Here is a 23375-nt window from a genome sequence, read left to right as displayed (position 1 = left end):
TAAAGCTTTAGAACCTCAGACATTTTTAAAATTATCAGATCACCTGTAAAGTTTCCCACATTCCCTACATTAGCTTTCTTCAAGCAAGCTATTCCCAAGCCTATACCACCTTTAGGGAATGAAAGCAGTCATAGAGCTGTCTAAGCCATGCCATCCAAGAGCTTTCATTCCTTTCTGTTGATTTACAATCACCAGCACACAGTGAAATTTGATCTTCCCTCTCTTGTGAAGATTCTCTACTTTTGATTTTAGGTTGCTTTAACATTCAGTTAATCAGAACTGACAACTGAGTCTGCATATGTTAAAGTTTAAGCTTCCACCAAGCTGTCTCTGAACTGAGAACTGATTGTCAGTGACTGTGCCATAAGTAAGGGTGGGATCTCTTCCTCCTTCACCGGCATAGCCACTGTACTTTGCTACACTGTCTGCGCTTACTAAGGAAAAATAGATAGATGGAAAATATAGATAGTGCTGTGAAACTATGAGATGCAAAATGAGGATGGAGAAATAAAGACAAGTATTTGGAGGTGGGGTGGAAGAAAAGAATCTGCAGAAGGAGGAGAATGAGACCAGAAGAGGGGTGATAGGAGCTACGGAAATCAGGAGAAGGACAGAAGGACAGAAGGAAGGAAAGGCTGAAACCAAGCAGTGAGGGAGTTACAGTAGAGGAGAAACAGATGCAAGAACTGTATTCACTGGGTGGACCCAGAATTCTGGGAAAAAAAGGAAAAAATTCACCTGACTAAAGGATGGCTTTTGTAATGCATCAACAGGAAGACAGAACTGAAGCCGTATTTTTGATATAGCATTTCTAAAACAAAGCAGTCTGACTGCGATATTAAATATTTTCAAATATTACAGTAGGTTAATTTTTAACTATCTATTTGCAATATAAGAGACAAGTATCAACACTTTCAAAATGGTATTTAAGTTGTTTCAAGAAATGAGGTCCAACCTATTTTCCAGGCAGTTAAAATCAATCAGAAAATCAAGAACAGAGCAAGAAAATCTGGTCCAAAAGAAGCTAAACAGAGTGCAACACTTGGTACACTAAGTTGTCTATGCTTTCTCTAAGCCACTGCAATTTGTTAGGCAAAGAAAAGATGGCAACTGGTGTCTATGGGTTAGGAAAATTCCAGACTGATGTTCAAAGGACCATCACATTTTAAACCCATCAAGATTAACTTCACTGTGGTTTAGGAGGGAGAGGGATTGGAGGGGAGGGGATTACACAGACCAGTAAGGTGTCCATTTTAAATGAGACCCATTTTAATTGTAAGATTTCAGCTAAATTTGGCAATTGAGCAGAAAAAAGATTGCCATAAACTAAAACTGTTCTTGCACTCTCTGGCATCAGACAGCTGTAAAAGCTTTGTAACATCCTCCTTTGATTTTCTGGTTTGTTTTCATGGAACTTTAAGAATAGAAGAAAACCATGCGGAGGGTTGAATTTTGAACAGTCATGCTTACCTACAAAGAAACAGCTAAAGGCACATACATACCACTCCATCACCTTTCAGTGAACTCCCTAACAGAAGAGGAGATGCACTAAAGCTTTCTTTTCACTGTTTAAAAAGGTAATGTTCCATCTTTACTTATATCATTAGCTACATACCAGTCTCTGAGGCCAGAGTTGGAGTATGCCACTGGAAGTTGTTAAATTAGTCCATGCAGCTAAACAAGTTTTACATTTTCACTACATGAACAATAGAGACTGAAAGAAGCAGCAAATCTGGCATCGTGTATTAATAATCAAAAGTCTGCTTTCAGTAAAATCAGTTGTAGAATACCCAGATGACATCAACAGGAGAAAAAGTTGACTTGACTAGTCTGGTAAGAATTCAAGTTTATCTAATACATGAAATACAGTGGTGTGAAGAAGCTTCCAAACACAATACCATCTTATCCCTAAATTAAAGTGAATCATGAAAATCAGCAAATCAGCAGATCAGCAGACAGGCATTTTTCAATTAAGCATGGTAATAGCTGCAAAAGTTGAGCAGTTCAAACTGACTTCTTTAGCTCTTTTAAGCCTGAAGTATGTGGAATTTCAATCTTCATGAGATGGATGCCCAAAGGAATTTAATGTAAATGCAGTTTATTTCTTTGAAATTGCAGACAGTATTGCAGTATGCATCAAATAAAAAATTCTTGGCAACCAGCTTAACTGACTGTTGTTTCCACAGCCAATTTGTGTAAATTTTGTCCCAAATCTGGGCTTCTGTTTTGACCTTGGAGACTAAGAGCATGAAATTTACCCTATAAATATGTTCAACAGAAGGTAAAAAATACACTCCAAGATACAGGAGTTTGTCACCAGCACACAGGAAAGGGAAAAGGAAAATACGCTATTTTTTCTTAAGTTCAACTATCTGCATTAAATTAAAACCCAGCGGACTTCTGGAGATTTATTTTTCAACCTAAGACTCTGCTGTAACCCTCTAACCTGTTATTATAGTCTTTGAGTGGGTACAATGTGCTAGTAAGTCATCTGCAGTAACTGCAGACTTAAGGACTAATACTTTATTACTTACTCAGGCAGAAGTCCCATTAATTTCAAGAACTGATGAATAGAACCTGTAGGAATGAGTCTTTCTGTTTAGTTTAATAGGAAAGAGACCTGCATCGTCTTTAATGTTGTCAATAAGAAGCTTAGGCCTCAATTCAAGAAACCACTTAATTGCGTCCATATTCAGGACACTGAGGAATGCGCTTAACTTTAATCGTATGCTTAAGTCCCAGTGACTTGATTAAACAACGCAAGCTGCAATACTGCCCTAGAAAGAATGCTTCCTTGAGCCAAAATATTAATAAGTAACACAAATAAGACCAACAAACAGTAGCCCTGCCTTCTCTTGTTTCTAAGTTCAAAGCTCTCTTCTGAAAAAGACCACTAATTTTTATCTTGGCAGAAAGAGTCTCACGAGCATTAGATACCTTTTTGTTAAAATCCTGGCTCTGATCTGCACTGTTTGGCCTCCAACAGTTGAATAAAAAAGCATGCAGTATTCTGAGTTAAACACCATTTTGAAGTCTAGACAAAACAATGATGATTTATTCCTTTAGAAAAGGTAAGTAGTGATTTCATTTACCTATAACTTTGGAGAAGAGGAATGGAAGTTAGAGGAGCAGGCTGATGTTATGGCAAGGTTGATCTCTATCATCTCTGGAAGGGCACTGAGATCAGGGAAGGTCCCTAACAACTGTATCCACCTTCAAAGAAAGGATAAAAGGATAATCAAGGAGTCAACCTCTCTTCGGTTTTTGGAAAGTGGTTTTGAAACCCATTTCTGAGCACATACATAAAGAAGAAGTAGGTGATTGCGAGCAGTTATTATGGATTTACCAAAGGTGAATCATGCTGCACCAACCTGACTGCATTCTGTGAGAAAATGACTTGACCTGTGGGCAAGAGGAGATTTTTCAATGTCATGTGCCTTGACTTCGGCAAAATAGAAGTTGGATGGTCTGGCTCAGAGGGTACTAGCTAATGAGTCACGCTCTACCTAGAGACCTGTAACAGCTGAAGTACTGCTGGGGTCTATACTAGGACTGCCCTATTTAACATCTTTAAAGAAGGACCTGGAGGAGGTGATAGAATGCTTGCTCAAGTTCTCAGGAACAATACAGACTTGCCTTTGAAATGGAAAACTCCTTGCAGTAGTACAGACTCCACTGAGAAGGCCCTTGGTGTCTGTGTAGAGGGCAAGCTGAACTTGAGCCAGGAGTGTGCCCTGACAGCAAAGGCCAACAGCACCTTGGGCTGTATTAACCAGTGCTTAAATAGTGGATCAAGTTAAATGATTATGTCCCCTTCTCAGCACTCAGACTGCATCTAAGATATTGTGTTCGGGTTTAAGACTTTCAGTGGAAAAAACAAATTACTCAACTTATGTGAGTCTAGCCAGAGCCCTGGAGCATTTTGCCCATGAAGAGAGGCTGAGGAATATGGCTTGCTCAGCTTGTTTAAGGAGGTCAAGAAGAGAGAGACAGGCTTTTTACAGTGGTGCATGCACTGAGCATGCACAATGAGCATCAGTTGAAACAAGAGAGCTTCAGGCTGGATAGAATAAGAAGCTTTTACACCATGAGGACATTCAGGCAGTGTCCAGAAAGGTTTTATCATTTACATCCTTGGAGGTTTTCAAGACCCGACTGCATAATACCCTAAGCAAACTGGTTTGATATCATAGCTGACACCCTTTTAGGCAGGAGTTTGGCCTAGATAAAATCCTGAAGGCCTTTGCAACCTGAATTATTCTATTTCTAAGCAATATCTTTCTTCATATCAAGAGTATTGGAAGAGCTACAACTTTCTGAAGGCTGACTGGAATATAATTTTAAATACTGGAGCACTGAACTGTGACTATGCATTGGATTTATTTATTTGGTACAAAGGAGAAAATCCCACCTCAGGTTTCAAGAGACACAGGGTGCAAGTGCGACATTTTTAGCTGCATTTTTTACACTAGGTCGTACAAAGTTCACCAAATTCTAAGACAACAATAGGGAAGAGGTCTGAATACACATCGTATACCCTATAGTCAAAGAACACACACATCTAAATAAGAACACACTGAAAGACTATGTCAGTAGTCTTTTGAAGACAAATTCTGTTTATAAATGCTATGGTATAAAACTAGGGTAACCCAGAACTCAAACAAACATTACAATAATTAGAATTATAACATTTACCCTTCAAATGCAATTTGATCCAATTAGCCAACCAAATATTTGTACAAGAGAATGAGATCTAAGATTATCGTCGTAAGTGTCCTCATTCATCTTCATTCATTCTCCATTTTTTATTTTCAAGAGTTAATGATGAAGAAATAAGTTTAAAAGAAAAAAATAACCAGTTATTACATATTCCTCTTACTATCCTATATGTTTGGAAAGTAAAGCTATTTGTCAAAGTAAAGCAATGAAAAAGGCTGGAAAGGCACTGAACAATTTAAGAAATACTGGATCAAAATTGGTGATTTAATCACATTACTAATAAGGCCCAATAAATGCTAAAAAATTATTTTCTCAATATCAGTGATTAAGGAACTTTGGGTTTATTCACAGTTCTTTCACAGTTCTGATCATACAAAATAGTATTTATGACCAATTATCTTGGTTTCTTCTACAGAGTTAAAGCTAATAAATAAAAAAGAGGGTGGTGTGTTTTTTTTTTCTTTAGTTAATCTTGTCAAGGCCTTGCTTAATAAAGTAGGTGCCAACATCTAATGTGTTTCTCAGGCCTTGTGGGAGATTTTCTTATGCAAAACTGGGTAAGGAACCAACTAGTAGCAAGAATTACTATTTTGTGTTTCGCAGTACTGAAATATTTAAAACTTATATATAAAATATTCATCAGCAATGTACAATTCTACTTTATGTTTATCTGTATCATCCTTACACTAGGTCTCTTCCTCTTCAAACCAGCTTGCTTTAATTCAGTTGTTAACTGAAACAATGGTTCGGAAAGAAATGTTTCCATCTTTTGTTTCAATTATCAGCTGAGTTAACAATTTAAATAACTTCTTCTGATGCTTTCTTATTTAAAATGAATTAAAGGCAAGATAGAATTCCAGATTCTATTACTCCCAGGGTTTGCTCCAAGTAAGGACATGAGACAAGAGACGAGCCCTTTTTTCCTATAAAGAAAATTTTCCTTGAGAAATATGTGGAATGAGTTATTCAGTTTCCTGTCAAATAGGAAAGATAAGAATATATGTGATGTTGCATCATGTTTGCCAGATCAGCTGGACTTTTAATGAAAAGGAGTCGGGGCCTGATCCATCTCTCCCAGAAATGACTGGAAGGCTTTCTTTCCATCAGCTCCAGTGAGAGTTGGATCTAGCCCCATCTGCATGTTTTCAGGCATACGACCAATTTTCATTTCCTGACCTGCATGTATTTCCATTGAGAACATTACTACTGCACAGAGAGAGGAACCACTTATCAGAAGATTACAAATATCCAACATGTTTTTTAGTTAACATTCTGCAGATACAGTAACTTTACCCTGTTTGTTAAATATTTCTATTCACATCTTCAATGTTATAGTGCATTAAATAAGAACAACAAAAAAAAAAAGAATTTCTCTATCACAAAAATTGCATCTGCCATATTTGCATGAATGTATTGTCAGGCACATGCATTCATGCATGCATACATAGGTCTTCTCTGCTGCAAGGGCAAAGAAGACTTACATAAATCAAGAAGCTCTACATTGCAAGACTTTATTTCTGTGACCACGGAGAATCAAATAGTGCTACTGATTACAAGCCTGATTATTGCAGGTTTCCAGAATCAGTCCCTTAGAACTTGTCATTTTTTTAAATTAATGTCATAATTCATAAGGACTGTCTGTTTATGCATTTGCTACCTAACCTGAGGCATTTCATGTAAATGTTTCAACTCCTTTAGCTTTAAATGAATTCTCTTCTGAAACAGTAGAACCTTAGGGTGTTATTGTAAGAGTAATTTCACACCAAGCTTTTGTGAAGTTCACTGAGACCTCACAGTTTCTTTCCCACTCTCAAAATAACCAATAAAATATTTATTAAAACAGTCTGAACCACACAGAGTGATGTAGGCTGAAATTCTGTTCTTTGCTTAGTACAGTAGCATAAATACCCTAAGTGGTATTTGTATGAAAACTATATTCTATAACACAAACCCCATTGGGCAAGTAATACATTAGATCTGTAATACTTTCTATTGCCATCAAGCAAGTCTCATCAAGCTGATTTGGAATTTGTTGCCTGGGTAGAGTGACTCATATGTTTACTGGCCCTGACAGGTGCTAGGCATCTTCCACACTCATTAAAGTTAATGACTTCAACAGCAGACAGGAAAAACTGTATGTTGAAGTAGTTTTTCTCTTAACAGGTATTCCCAAGTTATCATTTGAGAGTGTATGTAAGTGGTGTTGATTTCCTTCTGCAATCACAAAACCAAACCTCTGTCCCTTCTTTGCAAAAATAACCCATTTAGCTTCACAAGGACTCCTGGTTGGAGTAAGGCAAGAAAAAGAAATATTGCACTGTACACAGAGCTTTCTACATAAAAGCTCAGTTTCTTGCCATAAAACTAGTCACATCCTCACCGGAACAGAGGAATTAACATACTGGAAACAAGCCAGTAATTTTATAGAAATATATGCCTTTAAGTAAACTCTAAATCAGTACTCTCACAATAGCCACAGCTTTGGCATCATTTCTATCCCAACAAGCCACAGCTGCTGAACTGGAGACTTCTGACTTCATATTAGATAAGTAACGAGAAGTTTTAGGCAGTGGTGCCAGAGCCTGTCCTTTGATATCAACATAGCACACTACAGTTGTTGACCAGCTACACTCAGAAGATACGCCTTTAAATTACACTAGTTAGCTAAAAATATTCAGGCGAGAACTTCACAGAGATTTATGCCATGACATTAGACTATCAACCGAGATAGGGTGAGACTGAGACCTCACAGGCATCTATGTATTCATACAAAACCAAGAAATTAGGACTGAATCTGTAACTACAGAGAGACCTCTACTTTGATGTCTGTCCAGACACTAGATCTGCACTATTAATATGACAAAATCCTGTACCCTGGCTTCCACCCAACAAGACAGAAGTACTGAGCCAGAGACCCCACAGAAACCTGTGCCTTAATATTAACCTGCCATGCAGGTCTTGCAATGAGTATAGCACACAGCCATCTGAAGGAGGAAAAAGAAAAGATTAAAAACTCTTAAATACTCATCACTTTTAATGTCTAACTTTTCAGGATCTTCCAAAGCAAAATGTAATGGTACATTTCCACTGTTACATTAAACATAACAGTTCAATTAAAGAACTGGCCTTTTTCCTCTTCAACAGGTCTCACACAAACATTTCTTACCCTTATGATATCATAAGACATTGAGGTGCAAACCACTGAACAATACATCTTTGAAACCCAAACTAATGTGCTGTTTGCTGCAAAGAATTTGAGGGAAATCAAAAAGAGGATTGCAACACAATTAGTAAGCAAAATGATGACTAATGGAAAACTGCTCAGAATTTGGGAATATATTTCAGTAATTTGGGGAGAGATGGTAGTCAGTAAGTTGGCAGGATGAATGCATTTATTAGAAATTTACCTTAATCAACCCAAATGAAATGTTCTGTGATATGAATAATTGCTTCCTATAAGTAACTGATGGCAAATGTCAAAGTACTTTATTTTTTAATGATGTTTAGAAAAGAGATTGAGATGACTCTGGGAAACTTTTCCAGAAAATACTTAAATTACTCAATTAATGAATTTTTTTTTTTTCAAGATTACTTCAGAATTAAATATTACTAAAAATCAGGTTTGCAGTTCAAAATGCCTACATCAATTTCCAAAATAGGGTTTTTGTCTCCTATAAGGACATTGGAGAAAGTCTGCATACAGGCACCCCAAAAAGTTGAAGGAAATGTTTTCTTTTTGAGTCCTATTTTTCCATCCACATTGACACAAAAAGTAATTGCAGAAAAAGTATTCCAGGAAAGCCTTTCCCTTCTTGATGTCTGAAAGGAATTCTTCTCATTTTTACAGTGCTGGATCTTTACATAGTTCCTCATTTTCCACCTACACTCTTAGCAGTTTTCCTTGCTTTCTCTTACCCTAATTTCTAATTTATAACGCTGTAATTTCTGTGTCTTATTAAAGCAACATAATCATCTAACACTGCCTCATGGCTACGAAAGTATAATATTCTACAGCATCAATCGCTGACTTGTTTTCAGATTTCACTTACTTTAAGTCAGAAAAAGCTGAACAGCAGCAGCTGCTTTATCCGCCTTTTACAGTCTTTGATCCCTCACTTAGAAGGCCTAGAGAACTGTTTAATGTGTAAGGGAAGACCTCCCCATGTTGCTATGTGAGAGTCCCTGCTCATATTGGGCAAGATCCAAAGCCCATTAAAGTAATTAAGAATCTTTCCATTGTCTTCTGTGGAGTTCAGTTGGGCCCAACAGGTGAGAGGCGGTCTCACTGAGATGAAAGATTCACTGGAAACGCTTTACAATCTTGATGGTGATCAGACGATGAAAGGGATTCTTATGAATTTCTTATGAATTCTTATGAAATTCTTTCATAAGCTGCAAGGCTAAATTTGCTGGACCAAACCTGAAAGCAGGAGTATTCTCCACTTCAGGTACTTGTTCTCAGTTTTTAAACAAATTAAACTGCTTCCTTCTACCTGGAAACTGGACATGGGTTTGGAGTGCTCTGGCTTTGCTGGCGCATGTGGCATGCAGGAGATAAGCAATGATTAAGCAAGCCTAATGGACAAAGTCTACAGGGACTTATGACTGCTTAGGAAATAGACCTCAATCAGCATTTTACAAAAGGGGATTGGGAAAAAAAGTGCTGGTTTTAGGTTTGAAGTAGCCATAGAAAGCCTAAACACACTTCAATCTGAAAATTATATACCATTCATTATTTTTCCATTTATATTGGAAATGTTATCAAAATTTTACAACTGTGTAACTGTGACATGACTAAAGATGCCAATGTTACCTATACAAATGAAATCACTTTAATAAAAGCTGTTTTATTTATTGTCCACAAAGTACTGAAATTCGAGGTCACTGCTATAAGAATCCCTGAGGTGATTATCTTACTAATCATTCGTCACTCTACAGATTAGATCCCGAACCACCTGTCAACCATATTCCTATGCATATTGCTTTACTTTGCAGGGCTAGGAAAGTGGTGACACCAAAGCCTTTCAATGGCACTGCAGGGCTGCATAATACCAGACCCCGAGCAAGCAATTGACAAGGCTGATTAAGAGTACAAAAAGGTACCTTTTGCAAACTATCCATCAGAGACAGACAAAAAGATAATCACAATATAATGAAACACAAATCCAATGTGAGTGAAAAGAGTAAACTGCATCTTACTTCATTTGAATTTTCTGTCGTGATGCTTTTATTTTTCAGCTTTTTCTCCAGCAGTTTGGTTTCATACTCTGGTCTGGGATGCTCCTGAAAAAAGAAAAAAAAAAAAAACAACCATATGTGTGATTATGATTAAGAGAAACGAAAAAAATAATCTGGTCATTTATGCATGATCCAAGCCATCAAGATAATTCAACAGCACAGCACTTTACAGATTAGGGGGATCCCTGCCTAGAGGTATGGGATACATTATGGGGTACAGGGGAAGAGCATTTAGGGATCGCATGTCATGTGATGCTTAAGGGAGGAACCAAATGTGGAGAAGGGAGGGATCTATGACACTTGGGGAGGACCTATAGGAAAACAGAGGACTAAGGGGATATAAAGGGCTGGTCACATGAAATAGTTTGCTGGTCTGTATGGGGGTGTGACCACCAGCAACTGGAGCAAGTGCGAGACTGAGTATGTAAGCACTAGTGAAGATCAAGCTGGAGTAGCTGGCAAGTAGGTGAAGTTCTGGGAGCCAGGGAGGTGTGTGTCTTTAAGGGTGAGGCCATGGTGGAGTTGGCTATCAGAGGGACAAGGGGAGTCCCAGCCAACTGCCAGAGAGACAACAAGGTCTGTGGGTCTTTATGATTGTAACCCACTGAAGTTTGTGTGTGTGTCTTCACAGTCAAGACCAGGGTGCGTTGGCTTCTAGGGGACCAGGGAAGTCCCAGCCAGCTCTGGGGAAGCATGATCTATGTGTGAGTGAGCAATCAGAGAGCGGCTGTAGCATTGCGGGCTCATACCTCTGAGTCTCCGAGTGCCACCAACTAGGGAGACTGTGGCCCAGGGGCAGCTACTGGGCAGATGAAGTGAGCTCCGCTGCTGGGAGGATCTGTACTGTACATATGTGCATCTATTTATTCTCATTAAGAGACCTCCATCCTGCTCACCTAGGGAGAGGTGCAGGATGAGGTCTTTGTTTGAGGTCTGTGTTTGTGTTCCTGCTGTGTCCCTCTGTGTGATCTGTGTGGCTGGGCAGGTATATATGCACATGTGGTGTATGTGTGTGCTGTGTGTATCTGTGTCTACTGGGATTACGTGCTTAGCCTCACTACAGGTTGGACCTGGGGACATGGAGCTGTGGCTGCCTCACCTCTCTTGGGCTGTCGGATCTGGCACAGTTTCTCCTATCAATAACCTTTCAAGGTATACTCGCAAAATATATTCTTTTCCAAATTAAAGCATAAATTAAGCATGGTAGCACAAACTTGCCAGGATTTTAAAAAAAAGCATCTCACAAAAAAGACAAATGCCATGTATCTCCTCATTCCCACCAAGTTCTGAATTCATTCAGAGCCTGGAATTTGGATTTGATGCCTCCCAGAAAAACACTATTCCTATGGCATTGGTCATACCATCCATCCTTAGTATAATTAGAACGTATCCCTGTCAGCCCAGTCACAAAATCAACTTACTAACACTTTTTCATGAATCCAATAGCCAATTTAAAAAACCTAAATTAATCCTCATGGACAATAGAACAGGGGTTGCATGGAACTTCTGCAGTCTTCCTCAGGGACACATGTGCTGTTCATTTTCTGTTATCTGTAGCATTTTCACTACATCAGACGCCATTTTGAGCATTCTCTGTTGTATACCAGTATATAGACACAGTGAGACTTCCAATGTATTGTTTATCCTGGTCATGAGAGATTTTCCTGATGGATTGAACAGGTATGTGAGCACCCTGTCATTTAAATAACTGCCTTAAATTAGTATTTCTGTATCATTTTGAACTCTATGAACAAGTCATAAGTATACCTGCCCTAAAGGCAGTCCCACAAATGGTACGTTCTTTCTGCTGCTCCCAGGGACTCTGGTACTAACATGGGAGGCTTTAGGGAACTTTTTTTCTCTAAAGCTCAAGTACGGCTATGCCTCTGAGACTCCACCACTACAATGCTATACCAAACAAATATAGTGGAACTGCTCGCATGACAGCTTGTTTTACACTTTTAATTTCATGTCCTATTCAAATTAATAAAACATGTTCTAAGCATGCAAGTGTGACACTCTTTACATCACCAAGTTCTCTCACATTACTTATGCCTCACATAAAAATCAATACCACAATGAATGAAGTTCAGGAATCACTATAGTACTTCTTGTCACAAGGGTCACTGTTGTTATTACTTACAAAGTGCTATTGAGTGTATGTGGAACTCCAAGAAATAATGAGACACAGGTAATCTCTGACATTACTAAAGTTGATTAGCAGCAAAAATGGTTGTAAGAAGGACAGGGAAAAGAAAGACAAATATACAACAGTAAGTGTTTAAAGATGCTGTGGCCAATGCACATATCTTGATGTTCTGTTGGTTCTCACTAGCTTTATTATTTGCATTACTTTGTATCACCTTCCTTAGATAAGGTTCAGAGGTCACATGGAAGAAACATCTTTAGACTTAAATAAAGAAAGGATGAAAGCATCAGGCATGGATGGATACATGAGAGGAGACAGCTTGATGAAAGCAGGGAAATGAGAGAAATGAAGCTGTAAGAAACTGAGGAGATCTAATCACACTATGGGAGCACCTGCAGAGCTGAACTGGCTTTCTTCCTTTTTTCTTACTTTCTGCTAAGCAAAGCATTCTGGGACACCAGGGGCAGCTGCCAGAGGTCAGAGAAACTTTTGAAAACTAGCTTAAAAGGAAACAGAGTGAGAAAATAAAATGCCAAGCAAAACATTTTACTGCAACTTACTTTTTTGCTATTGACAGTTTTGTTTTGAGTGCATATTCTGTTCAAATTTGGTCAAGTTATTTTTAGTTTTCCTAGTAAGACACTTCAATGTCCTGTTAACTGCACTACATACACCTACATCTGGACTGGAAAATTACTTGATCCGTCTTCACTGAATCTGCCAAGTCATTTTACCCTTGACTGAACAGACCACAGTGCCTCCTGGAATGCACGTGTGTATATACATACATTCTTTTTATGAGTATATTGCATGAAACACTTATTTACAATACAGATTTAGAGATACTTGATGCTGATCATATATACATGTATGTGAAGGAACGATTCCACTCTGCTGTAAAAAGAGTGTGATTCAGAATCAATTCTTTGTCTGAAAATGGGAAGAGTTCTACAGTTAGGACAATAAGCTAGAAATAGTTGTGATGATTTGAAGAAGGCCAAATGTCCATGTAGGGATAAATATGAATCCCACGATGCTGGAAGTTTGCCAGTACAGCTGCCAGACACTTATTGAAAACCATGTGAGCCAAGGTACTTTGAGGCCAAATGAGTGCTTAGAGTAGAAAACGATAATTTCCATCCAGAAAACAAAGAGCCAGATCATGAAATTTTTACTCAGACAAAACTCACATTGACGTCAGTGGGAATTTTCCCTGAGAATGGTCTCCAGGATTTGCCTCAAACATACAACATGTGTATCCACTATACATTGCAAATTAAGGCGGTGTAGGTAATGATCCAGTTGGATAAGAATATATAATGCAGACTGATCTCTCATTAATTTGTCTTTGATTTAGGAAGAAAGTGATAATGAAATTTTACAAAGTGCGCATGACAAACACATTTGGATTGCTAAGAAAAAGTAGAACATTAGAAACTCTCCCAGATTAACAGACGAAAGGAGCTATCAGCAAAAAATAAGGCAACCTACTGCTTCATTTTTACACTTTAAGGACAGTCAAGAAAACACTGCGAAATCATTGAACAGCCTTATCCTAATATGCTGAACACAAGCAGAGCAACAAAGCAGGGCACGCCGGTAGGAAGGAAGGTTTCTACAAATGAGAACTGGAATGACCCAGCTGCTGCCCTAAACCAAGATGGAAACCTGGAATGAACAGAACGGAGGTCCCCGTTGTTCTCTGCTGCAAATTAAAAATCAGGGGCTAAACCCCTCTGTTTCTTACGATGATGACACAGTGGATGGGGGGGAGAAGTCTAAGCAAGAGACTGCCATTCACGCCAATGATCTGTTTAGACTGTCCTAGTAATGGGATGCTCATCCAAGGAAAAGTACTTTTATATCTCAGCACGTATGAAGGGATCGCTGGTAGATGGTCACAATCTTTCTAGTCCAAATCACTTGCACAATAAATGTGATTTATGTGAAATTAAAACAAAAGCTTGAATAAGTCATCTAACTTTATTACAAGTTTAGGGAGACAAAAGACAAAAGCCACTGTACAAGTACACAGGAACTCAGCTATTCTAAAGCAACAGAAAACTGAAGTATTTAAAACAAAAGAAACCATAAGATATATTATTGAAATATACTTCCCAGATAGATATATAAATGTAATGCCTTTGTTTACTCCCACTGAGCAAGAACAGTAGTAGTGCTTCAGAGCATTACCTGCAAAACTACATTTTGAAATTTGGCCTCAGATTTTTAATTGTTCTTTAGCTAGGACCAAACAACTAAATGCTGACATTACAATGTCAAGATTATCGCATTTTGTGGGTAACTGTAGCAGAATCTAGCATCATTTATTTTTGTTCATTATTCAATTCAAATCAAACCCATTTAAATACTCCTATTTTATGCTTCCTACAATTCCAGTAGGTGGAATCGTGTGAAGCCAGATGTCCCTTGAACTGTGGTATTGAAAATATTGCTTAAAATTATTTATTTTACTGCATGATAAATCATGGCTGAAATAAATGAGCTGACAAACATAAAGAAGAAACCCAGCTGTAAAGTTGGATGATAGACCATTAAAATGGGCATCACCCAGCTTGTCAGTGGAACAACTTCCAGCTTACCTTATTACTCTAATTTGATAAAATATTACCTGGACTTTAGAAAATTTAAAATGTCTGTGCATAACACTGTTACATTTATTTGTTTTAGTTGTCCTATGGTAGTATTGAGTAGTTGTAGTCTACTATTAGGACCCTCTCTTTAGCCACTATATATGCACGGAACCCCTTCTCCAAAGAAATATTCCTAAAGAATTAATTTTTTTTTTCCCTTGGGCACTGTTCTCCTTTTTTGTATCATAATGTGTAATAGTGGAAACACTTGCCTGTGGTGGCACACAGCACTGGCTATTTATGATATATCTGGAATTTTCATTTCCCTGTTGTTTTCTTTCTTTCAGCCTCTGTGCACCCAGAAGCCACCGCTTACAGGCAACCCAATTTACCAGGTAAAAGCAATGGAACTCTATATAGCATTCTAAGGTACACTTCCTAAAACATCTTAAGGCACATATATCAGAGGCAAGCTAACAAAAGTTTTAAAATATCCAGAATTATCTGGTTTCAGAATGTGTATATACTGATCAACCACTGTCTTCCCAAACCTTTGTGAACTTTTCAAGTTGAACCATGATCCAGATTATAGCACTGGCTCCTCTCTAATGCGGATAAATACAGATTTAGCTAGTCTGAACTAAAAATCTATCTTTGACCATAAATACTTGTTCAGTCTTTATTAATTTGTTTCAGCCATACCAGTACCTCTTTTAATTGTTTCCCATAAATATCCCAATGCCCGGATTTACAGCCAGGAATGTTCATGAAAACAACTTATTTGAAACAAACACAAATGTTGAATTTATAGTCAAAGGCTTTTATACTTGCGACTTCAGTTAAATAGCTTGAGTTTCACAGCAGTGCAAGCCAATCTAAGCCTGCGCTTCCATACTCTCAGACTCAATGCCACCTTGCACTAGCCACACATTTCCATTTCTGTCCTTACACTGACACCAGTGCATATGCAGCTGCATGATAAACAACTCCTATTCCTCATACCCTCAGCTACCCTTCAGCTGTACCAGCTGTCTGAACTGTTCACCACTCCGTTGTATGGTTGCCAGCATGCATGTAAGAGGAAGAACAAGACTGCATGGCTGGGGTAGTAGCACCCAGATAGCGTAGAGTTAGATTTGCTTAAGCTGCTGTGCAGCTGCAATCTGTAACTGAAGTTGCATGCTACGGATGAGCTGAGTTAATGGGTCACCATTGCTCAAAGGGTCTTCCTAACCCACACATTCTTCTCTTCCCCTGCCCAATGCCCTGATCGTACTATGTGAAAACTTACCAAATTAACTGGTCCCTTCCAACACAAGAACTGTCCACTTTATTTCTGGAACTACTTCTCCACAGGTTCCTCCACAGTAGGTTCAGGTGATGGATGTGACAATATAATTAGTAGCATGAAAGTAAGGAGGGGATCTCTACCTAGTGGTATCAGTGAACTATTGAGGCATTTTATGCAGCTTTTAATCTTTCAGCAGAAGTAGCAGACTAGGATGGCAGCAGGAGGATGAGATCAAAAAGTCAACGGTGCTCTACTGATTTGAAGTCAGGATGAAGAATAAAAAAAATCCTTATGTTTTCCAAGGGTTAGCGTTATTTCTATACCTCTGACCCAGAGAAGTGTGGATGAGTCTAGAAAAAAACACAATCTTACGTGCTCTTGGAAAGTAATGAATGAAGCAAGGTCATTTGAAACTTGTATCAATAAAATGTTGTCTCACACCACATAATCACATATTTGATATAGGTGCAATGTGGGAGAGTTTTTGTAGGCATGAGTTTGCAATATTGCACTACTCATAAGTGTCCATATGCATGTGAAAATGAAGGAAATTAGACAAATTAAAAAAGCCTAAAGAAAACTAAAGAATAGGAAACAATTCTGCTGAAATATGATGAGTTCTGAAATTCTGCGTTCATTTTAAGCAATTGGCAATTTTGGTTGTCATTAAAAACATATCACAAACTATTGCTCTTAAATTTTAAATGCTTTTCCCAATTTCAAAAGTACTTTTAGAAATAACTTCCACTGGGTTTAGTACTTCGTGCAGATTGAGAGAAGAGCTACTTCTCCTTCCATCTTATTTTAGTCTTGATCAATCTTCCTGTGTCAATGACACACCAGGGGAAAAATCACAGAACAAATAACAATGACCTAGCAATAAAAGACTTTACAGAAGAATAAATGACAGTTATCCCCCTTTATTCATTAAATAAATCTAGTTCATTAAAACAAGAGTTTCTTAACACCTTTCCACATTATTTACATATGCAGTTGGGGTTAAAAAAATGGCAGCCTCCATTCATACATATGAGTAAATGTAAAATGCATTTTAAATTTAAAAGAAAAATCTCATTTCCTTAAAAAGAAAGTTCTTTTCCCACACAAGAGACTACATAGTGATGTGGTGCTGAGGTTCCTGAAGCAACAGCGTGAACTAGGACCAGATTCTGATCTCCTTGTTAACACCAATAGCAGGCTAATCTTGGAGGTTTTCAGCGTGTCTAATTTACCTAACACTGAATCAGCCCAAGATATCTTAGGTGAACAGAAAAACTGATATTTTAGGTGCAACAGAGGAGGACAGAGGGGAGGAAAAATGGGGCTGAGAAAAAAACAGTGCTGTCTAAGAGACCTTTGTATGAAAGAGCTGGGAGAGGGAGTACTGTGACTTTGGGGGACCTGAAAAAGGCAGACAGGGTTTGTGAGACTCTGGGTGAGGAGGGTGTCCCTCTCCATCTCCTCATACCCATCTCCCTCAGAACACACTCCCTGGCAGTACAAGATACCCTACACTTACCCCATCTCTTGCCTGTTCTGCAAGAAGCACATCGCTGGCAAACCCTGCTTACCCACCCGGATCTCCTGGGTGACTGGGAAGGATGAGTGGAAGAAGAAAAGGCCTGGAGGTGGTCCCTGTTTCTAGAGAGGCAGTGCGGGATAAAGATACAGGATGCAGTAGATCAAGGCAGAGAACTATTGGAAAGCAAGACTTTCCTCCCTGTTGCTCCTTTCCTCCACCAGCATCTCCTATTTTCCATCATCCATGCCATGACCTTGCCCTGGGCAACAACTGCAGTAGAGAGCTGTTCTGCACAGGCTGGAAGAGCCCATTCCAGTTCCTCCGCCACAGCTTCACACTTCAAACAACTGCCCATCTCTGCGCTTACACCAGAGAATGTAATGGGTTAGATGAGGTGACAGTGAGGTGGATTGAGAGCTGGCTGTGTGACAGAACTCAGAGGGTTGTGATCAGCGGCATAGAGTCTAGTTGGAGGCCTGTAACCAGTGGTGTCCCCCAGGGGTCAGTACTCGGTCCAATTTTGTTCAGTATATTCATTAATGACCTGTATGATGGGACAGAGTGTATCTTCAGCAAGTTCGCTGATGATACCAAACTGGGAGGGGTGGCTGACACTCCAGAGGGCCGTGCTGCCATCCAGCGTGACCTAGACAGGCTGGAGAGCTGGGCAGAGAAGAACCTAATGAGGTTCAACAAAAGCAAGTGCAAGGTCCTGCACCTGGGGAGGAAGAATGCTAAGCACCAGTATAGGTTAGGCGTGGACCTGCTGGGAAGTAGTTCTGAGGAGAAGGATCTGGGGGTCCTGGTAGACAGTAAATTATCCATGAGCCAACAATGTGCCCTTGTTGCCAAAAAGGCCAATGGAATCCTGGGCTGCATAGGGAAGAGTGTGGCCAGTAGGTCGAAGGAGGTCATTCTCCCCCTCTACTCTGCACTGGTGAGGCCACAACTGGAATACTGCATCCAGTTCTGGGCTCCCCAGTTCAATAGAGACAGGGAACTGCTGGAACGAGTCCAGCGAAGGGCAACAAAGATGATTGAGGGACTGGAGCATCACCCTTATAAGGGAAGGCTGAGAGAGCTGGGACTCTTCAGCCTGGAGAAGAGAAGGCTGAGGGGAGACCTTATTATGACATACAAGTATCTAAAGGGTGGGTTGAAGGAGGATGGTGCCAGACTCTTGTCAATGGTTCCCAGTGACAGGACGAGGGGCAATGGGCACAACTTGGAACATAGGAAGTTCCGTTCAAATACACGGAAAAACTTCTTTACAGTGAGGGTGACAGAGCACTGGAACAGGCTGCCCAGGGAGGTTGTGAAGTCCCCTTCTCTGGAGACTTTCAAGACCCACCTGGATGCAGTCCTGAGTAATGTGCTCTAGGCAATCCTGCTTTAGCAGGGGAGTTGGACTAGATGATCTCTAGAGGTCCCCTACAACTCTGAAGTTTCTGTGATTCTGTGATTCTGTAAGGAGAAGATATGACCCTCTTCTCTGAACTCAGGGGACTGCAGGAGGAAAGAACTCATGCCACCTCAGGAGACCCAGCCTTTGAGTGGCGCATCACAACAACTTGAGGAATCAAGATTACCTATAAGGAATCAAACAGCTTTGAGGCTTGTAGACAATTCAGTCCTGGAAAGGACACAGGAGGTCATCATAATGGAAAAAGAATAAAAGAAAGGAAATGAAAGCATGTTGATGCGTCTGGTAGAAGAGAAATAAAAGAGAAAAATTATCTAGAGCCCCAGCATATTGTGACACATCTCTGGATCAACAGTCTTGGAATGATAAAAATGTAATCGAATATCTTTACCAACTTCTTGGCAAGCAAAGGAATTATCACCTGTTTTGGTTCTTATAGCTTATGAATTAAAACATGTTTAAAGTGTGCCTTCATGTGTAATTTTTTAATGGAGCAACAGCTGGTACTAAATAGTCTCCCCTAAGGTGTGTGGGATAACATCCGTTTTTCAACATTCCTTCCCCAACTATTCATTCTCCTAAACTCTCCTAAACTCTCAATTCTCCTAAAGTTAGCACTTAAGTCAAATGTTGAAAGGCCATGTCCAGAAGATAAGGGCTATCCTAGGATCATCAAATAATTACTGTTAACGGGAATTTAATGAAGTTGACAGAAGATTCACTGGATGGAGTGGTGAAACCCAAGAAAAGATAGTAAAAAAAGCATAGAAAGAGATCAAAAATATTTGGAAACAAACCCAAACCAAAGATCTCATTGGAACAAGAAACAGGATGATGTAGTGAGCATGAAAGCAGAGATTTGAGACAGCACAAAATATTGTAGCTACACATTACCCTTTTACCATAAATCCAAGAAGACACTTTTACCAAGAAGACAAATCTGTGAATACATGGTTATTTTATTAGTCTGCTTTTCACTCCTCCATTTTTTAAGCAAACAAAAATGTCTTATACTGACTGTTTTTGTAGACACTATTAGAACTTCAGAAAAGGAGTCTGCTCCTATAATTTGCAAGGTGGAAGACAATGTGAAAACATCCAATTAATCAGATCACAACAAATTTTTAAAATGTAGTAAAGATTGAGTTAAACCATGATCAAGTTAGGAGAGAATGGGATATGTCTGTAAACATACTAAATGTCATCCAGTGTCTTACCCACTCTGCCTTCCTTATTACTTTATCTTAACTGAGAAATAATCCACAGCGTATCTTAAAGTGTCCCTTTAAAGGTTCAATAACATATTTTTTTGAAGTCATCAAATAGCAAAAGGAGGAATGAGACTTTGGGAGTTTGCAAAAAAAGTTAACAAACCTTTTACAGAGTACAGGATTTTAACTTAAAATTGTAACTTACCAAACATGTTTCTAATAAAGACAGACACCTAGATTCCTCCCTGTTGTACTGAAACAGTATAACAAAATGACTATTTGAACAATAATAAGACTTCCACTTGTTGGCATTTCAGTTAGTGTGGACTTCTGCCCATTTATTCTTCTGAGTTTGGCTCCAAATTCTAAGATTTCATCTTTTGTAATTGCATTTCTATTTCAGTTTACACAGGATTGTTGGTAAAATGAGGTAAAATCTCTTCCACCCACAAAACCTAAAACAGTAACATGCTGGGTTTCTGAAGATTCATGGGAGGTCAATAGTTTCTACTCCCTAAATCATTAATTAGAGTCCCTCAGTACTTCTTCACCAGCTCCTTCACAGGTAGAAGGGGGTATGGATTCTCTCACCTCTACCCCTGCTCAATGGATGGTTATATCCCTTATTACACAACCTGAAAAAAAAAACCAAACAAATGCACAACCTGTTTGATTGGGCTACACAAAGCCACATCTATGGCATGACATGTTGAGTGCTTATTCAAGGTATTTCCAAGACTTTATCTGTTTTCATGATTCTGGTCTGGTTTCGTTTCTTTTCTTTCCCTCACGCATTTAGTTATCAGTTGCTCAATTGCAGTCTAGTAATCAATGCTACCTATTATTTTTGCGGATTTCAGATGTACAAACGTAAATCCTCTAAGTCTGTACAGTTGCCAGCTGCAAATACGTATGCAAGCCTTAGGGAGTCTGCTTTCTGAGACATCCGTTGCCATGATATTTACAAATAAATGGACTAAATTAATGTCTCATGTGACCCTTTTGAAGCAAAAGATTTGTCCCAGTGTGCTTAAAGAAAGTAATTTTAAAGAAAAGAAAAATTTATAGTCAAAAGTCCACAAAAATTACACTGAAGGCATTTATTTCAATATAATTCTCACAATGTACCTCTCAGCTTTTCAACTTTTATGGTTGTTTTCCTCCCTGTTTTCGTTCTTTAACTTCCCTTTCTAAAATAAATTGTTAATAATAAATAACATAAATCCATCTAGTCTTAAAACTGTAAACCTTCTGAACTTCTTCCTTTTCCTTCTTGCTCTGTTAAGTGACCTTGTGCATTTCACTTCTCGTTTCTTCTGGCCCAATCTGATCAGACACAATTTTCCATTTTCTAACATAATTTTCAACACTTGGAAAGACTTCACCACCACTAAAACATGTTGCCAATATCTGTCTTACAAACAAACTTATCTTCATCTTTAAGATTTTAATGGATAGAAGACGAAAAAAACATGATCTAACTTTTGCTGAAGTACCAAGAGCTGACATGAGACAGTGCACGGCTTTTTGCTTAAGATGTCAGGTCAAGGGGCATATCTATTTTGAGCATTATTCTTCAAGAAAGAGATAGATCAACTAGAAAAAGTCCAGAAGGCAACAAGAACAAACAGACATCTAGAAAAATATTTAAGAACAATGAAAGAGCAGAGGTTAGTTCATCTTAAAAAAAAAGGGTGACAGAGAGATATGATATTATATTGAATTTTACTGAAAAGACAACAAAGGTAATCTCTTTATCTTTGAAAGAAAGAACAAGAAAAAAACAAACATTTAGCAAGGAGATTTAAGTTAGACACTAGGAAAAGCTTATTAGCAGAACGGATAGATAAGTATTAGAGTAGATTGCCGAGGGAGGAAGGGAAATCTCCACTGCTGGATTTATTTAAGAACAAATTAGACAAACATCTTTTCATAATGATTTAAGTAGAGTTGATCCTACCACGCACAAGGGATGGCCCCTCAAGGTCCATTCCAGGCTCATTTTTATGATTCTATGTTCCTAATTTGTCAGCCTGTGCTGAGATGTATCTGGCACTCCTTCACTTGTCATAAACAAAGGATTCTTGCTGATCCCACAGTTCCTGTCCACAAACTTTGACCACTACAGAGCTCTTCATCACAGGACCTCACAAATCTATAGATTCTTTCACAGTATTTTGCAACTATTGAGCTAAACCTTAGGATTTTATACTGCAAGTGATGAACTTGAAATTCAGTAAAATCTGATGGGTTTGTCAAGTATGCTGCAGAGCCAAGAGTCCCCTCTCCAGCCTCTCAGTGTGTACTGGAATTAGTGCAAAATTGCTTTTCTCCCAGGGAGCAGTATGACATTCCACATAGGACAAGCAGTAATTTCTGATGAGCTGATGCACTTGGTTCGCATCACAACTTACAAACTCTAAGTACTGGGTTATACTGTGAGCATCACCCACATCATAACTGGATAGAGAATAGTGAAAAATCTGAGAAGCATGAGGCAAAAGGGGAGGTTGTAGTCAAGTCATCAGTGAAGGAATACTCGGGAGGTCTCCCTTACTCTAAAGACATTGCTAAAGGCTACCTTTTGGGATAGTGATGGAAGAAGAGAACTACTGGAGGCCGCACAACTGGAGTCTGTCTGAATAACATTATCACCATGCTACATCATGAAGTTAATGATGTCAGTTTACTTTTCTTCTAGGTTATTTGCACTCTACATCCTGTTTGAGCTGAGCTCACGTAGCAGGGCTGGAGGCTTGTATGTGGGCTGTTGTTTAAGAAACTGTGTTGGAACATGAAGAAATGGATTCGAATCCTCCCATCAGACCAATGTAGGCCTACAACTCACCTTCCAGGAAACTGACCACATTTTATTATGTCACCGAAGAGAGCAAGGCACACTGAATTGTTTCATACAGGTACTCAGCTCACCGTTAACAATAAAAGAGAATCTAAGTGCCACAGTTCTGAATTGCTGAATATGACCCTGCTCTAGAGCCACGTCAGCATCTATTGCAAAGGGATATGTAATGGAAGCTCCAAAATCTACCTGTCCTTAGTATGATATTTACAACTACGAACTGCACTCTCTTTAGTCAGAGTTAGAAATTAATCCTCTGGTGAATGCCTGTAATTTAAACAGACCATAGGCCATGACATGTGAAACAATGCCTAAGAACAGGACTAAAAACAGATTTAGGGACATTATAAATACTAATAAACAAGTGT

General features: G+C 38.9%; 1 protein-coding gene across 1 annotated transcript in view; it reads right to left on the bottom strand.

The window, feature by feature from the left end:
- ANO2 (anoctamin 2) overlaps nucleotides 1-23375 on the bottom strand; it is a 191298-nt gene that overhangs the window by 83209 nt on the left and 84714 nt on the right. Inside the window, exon 14 of the mRNA XM_063322738.1 lies at nucleotides 9919-10002. Coding sequence (XP_063178808.1) covers nucleotides 9919-10002 — 84 coding nt within the window. The remainder of the gene's footprint in view (nucleotides 1-9918; nucleotides 10003-23375) is intronic.

The sequence above is a fragment of the Chroicocephalus ridibundus genome, chromosome 1 (genome assembly GCF_963924245.1).
Source record: "Chroicocephalus ridibundus chromosome 1, bChrRid1.1, whole genome shotgun sequence".
NCBI classification, from domain to species: Eukaryota; Metazoa; Chordata; class Aves; order Charadriiformes; family Laridae; genus Chroicocephalus; species Chroicocephalus ridibundus.
The sequence above is the reverse complement of the archived record's forward strand: the minus strand, read 5'-3'. Positions and strand labels throughout refer to the sequence as shown.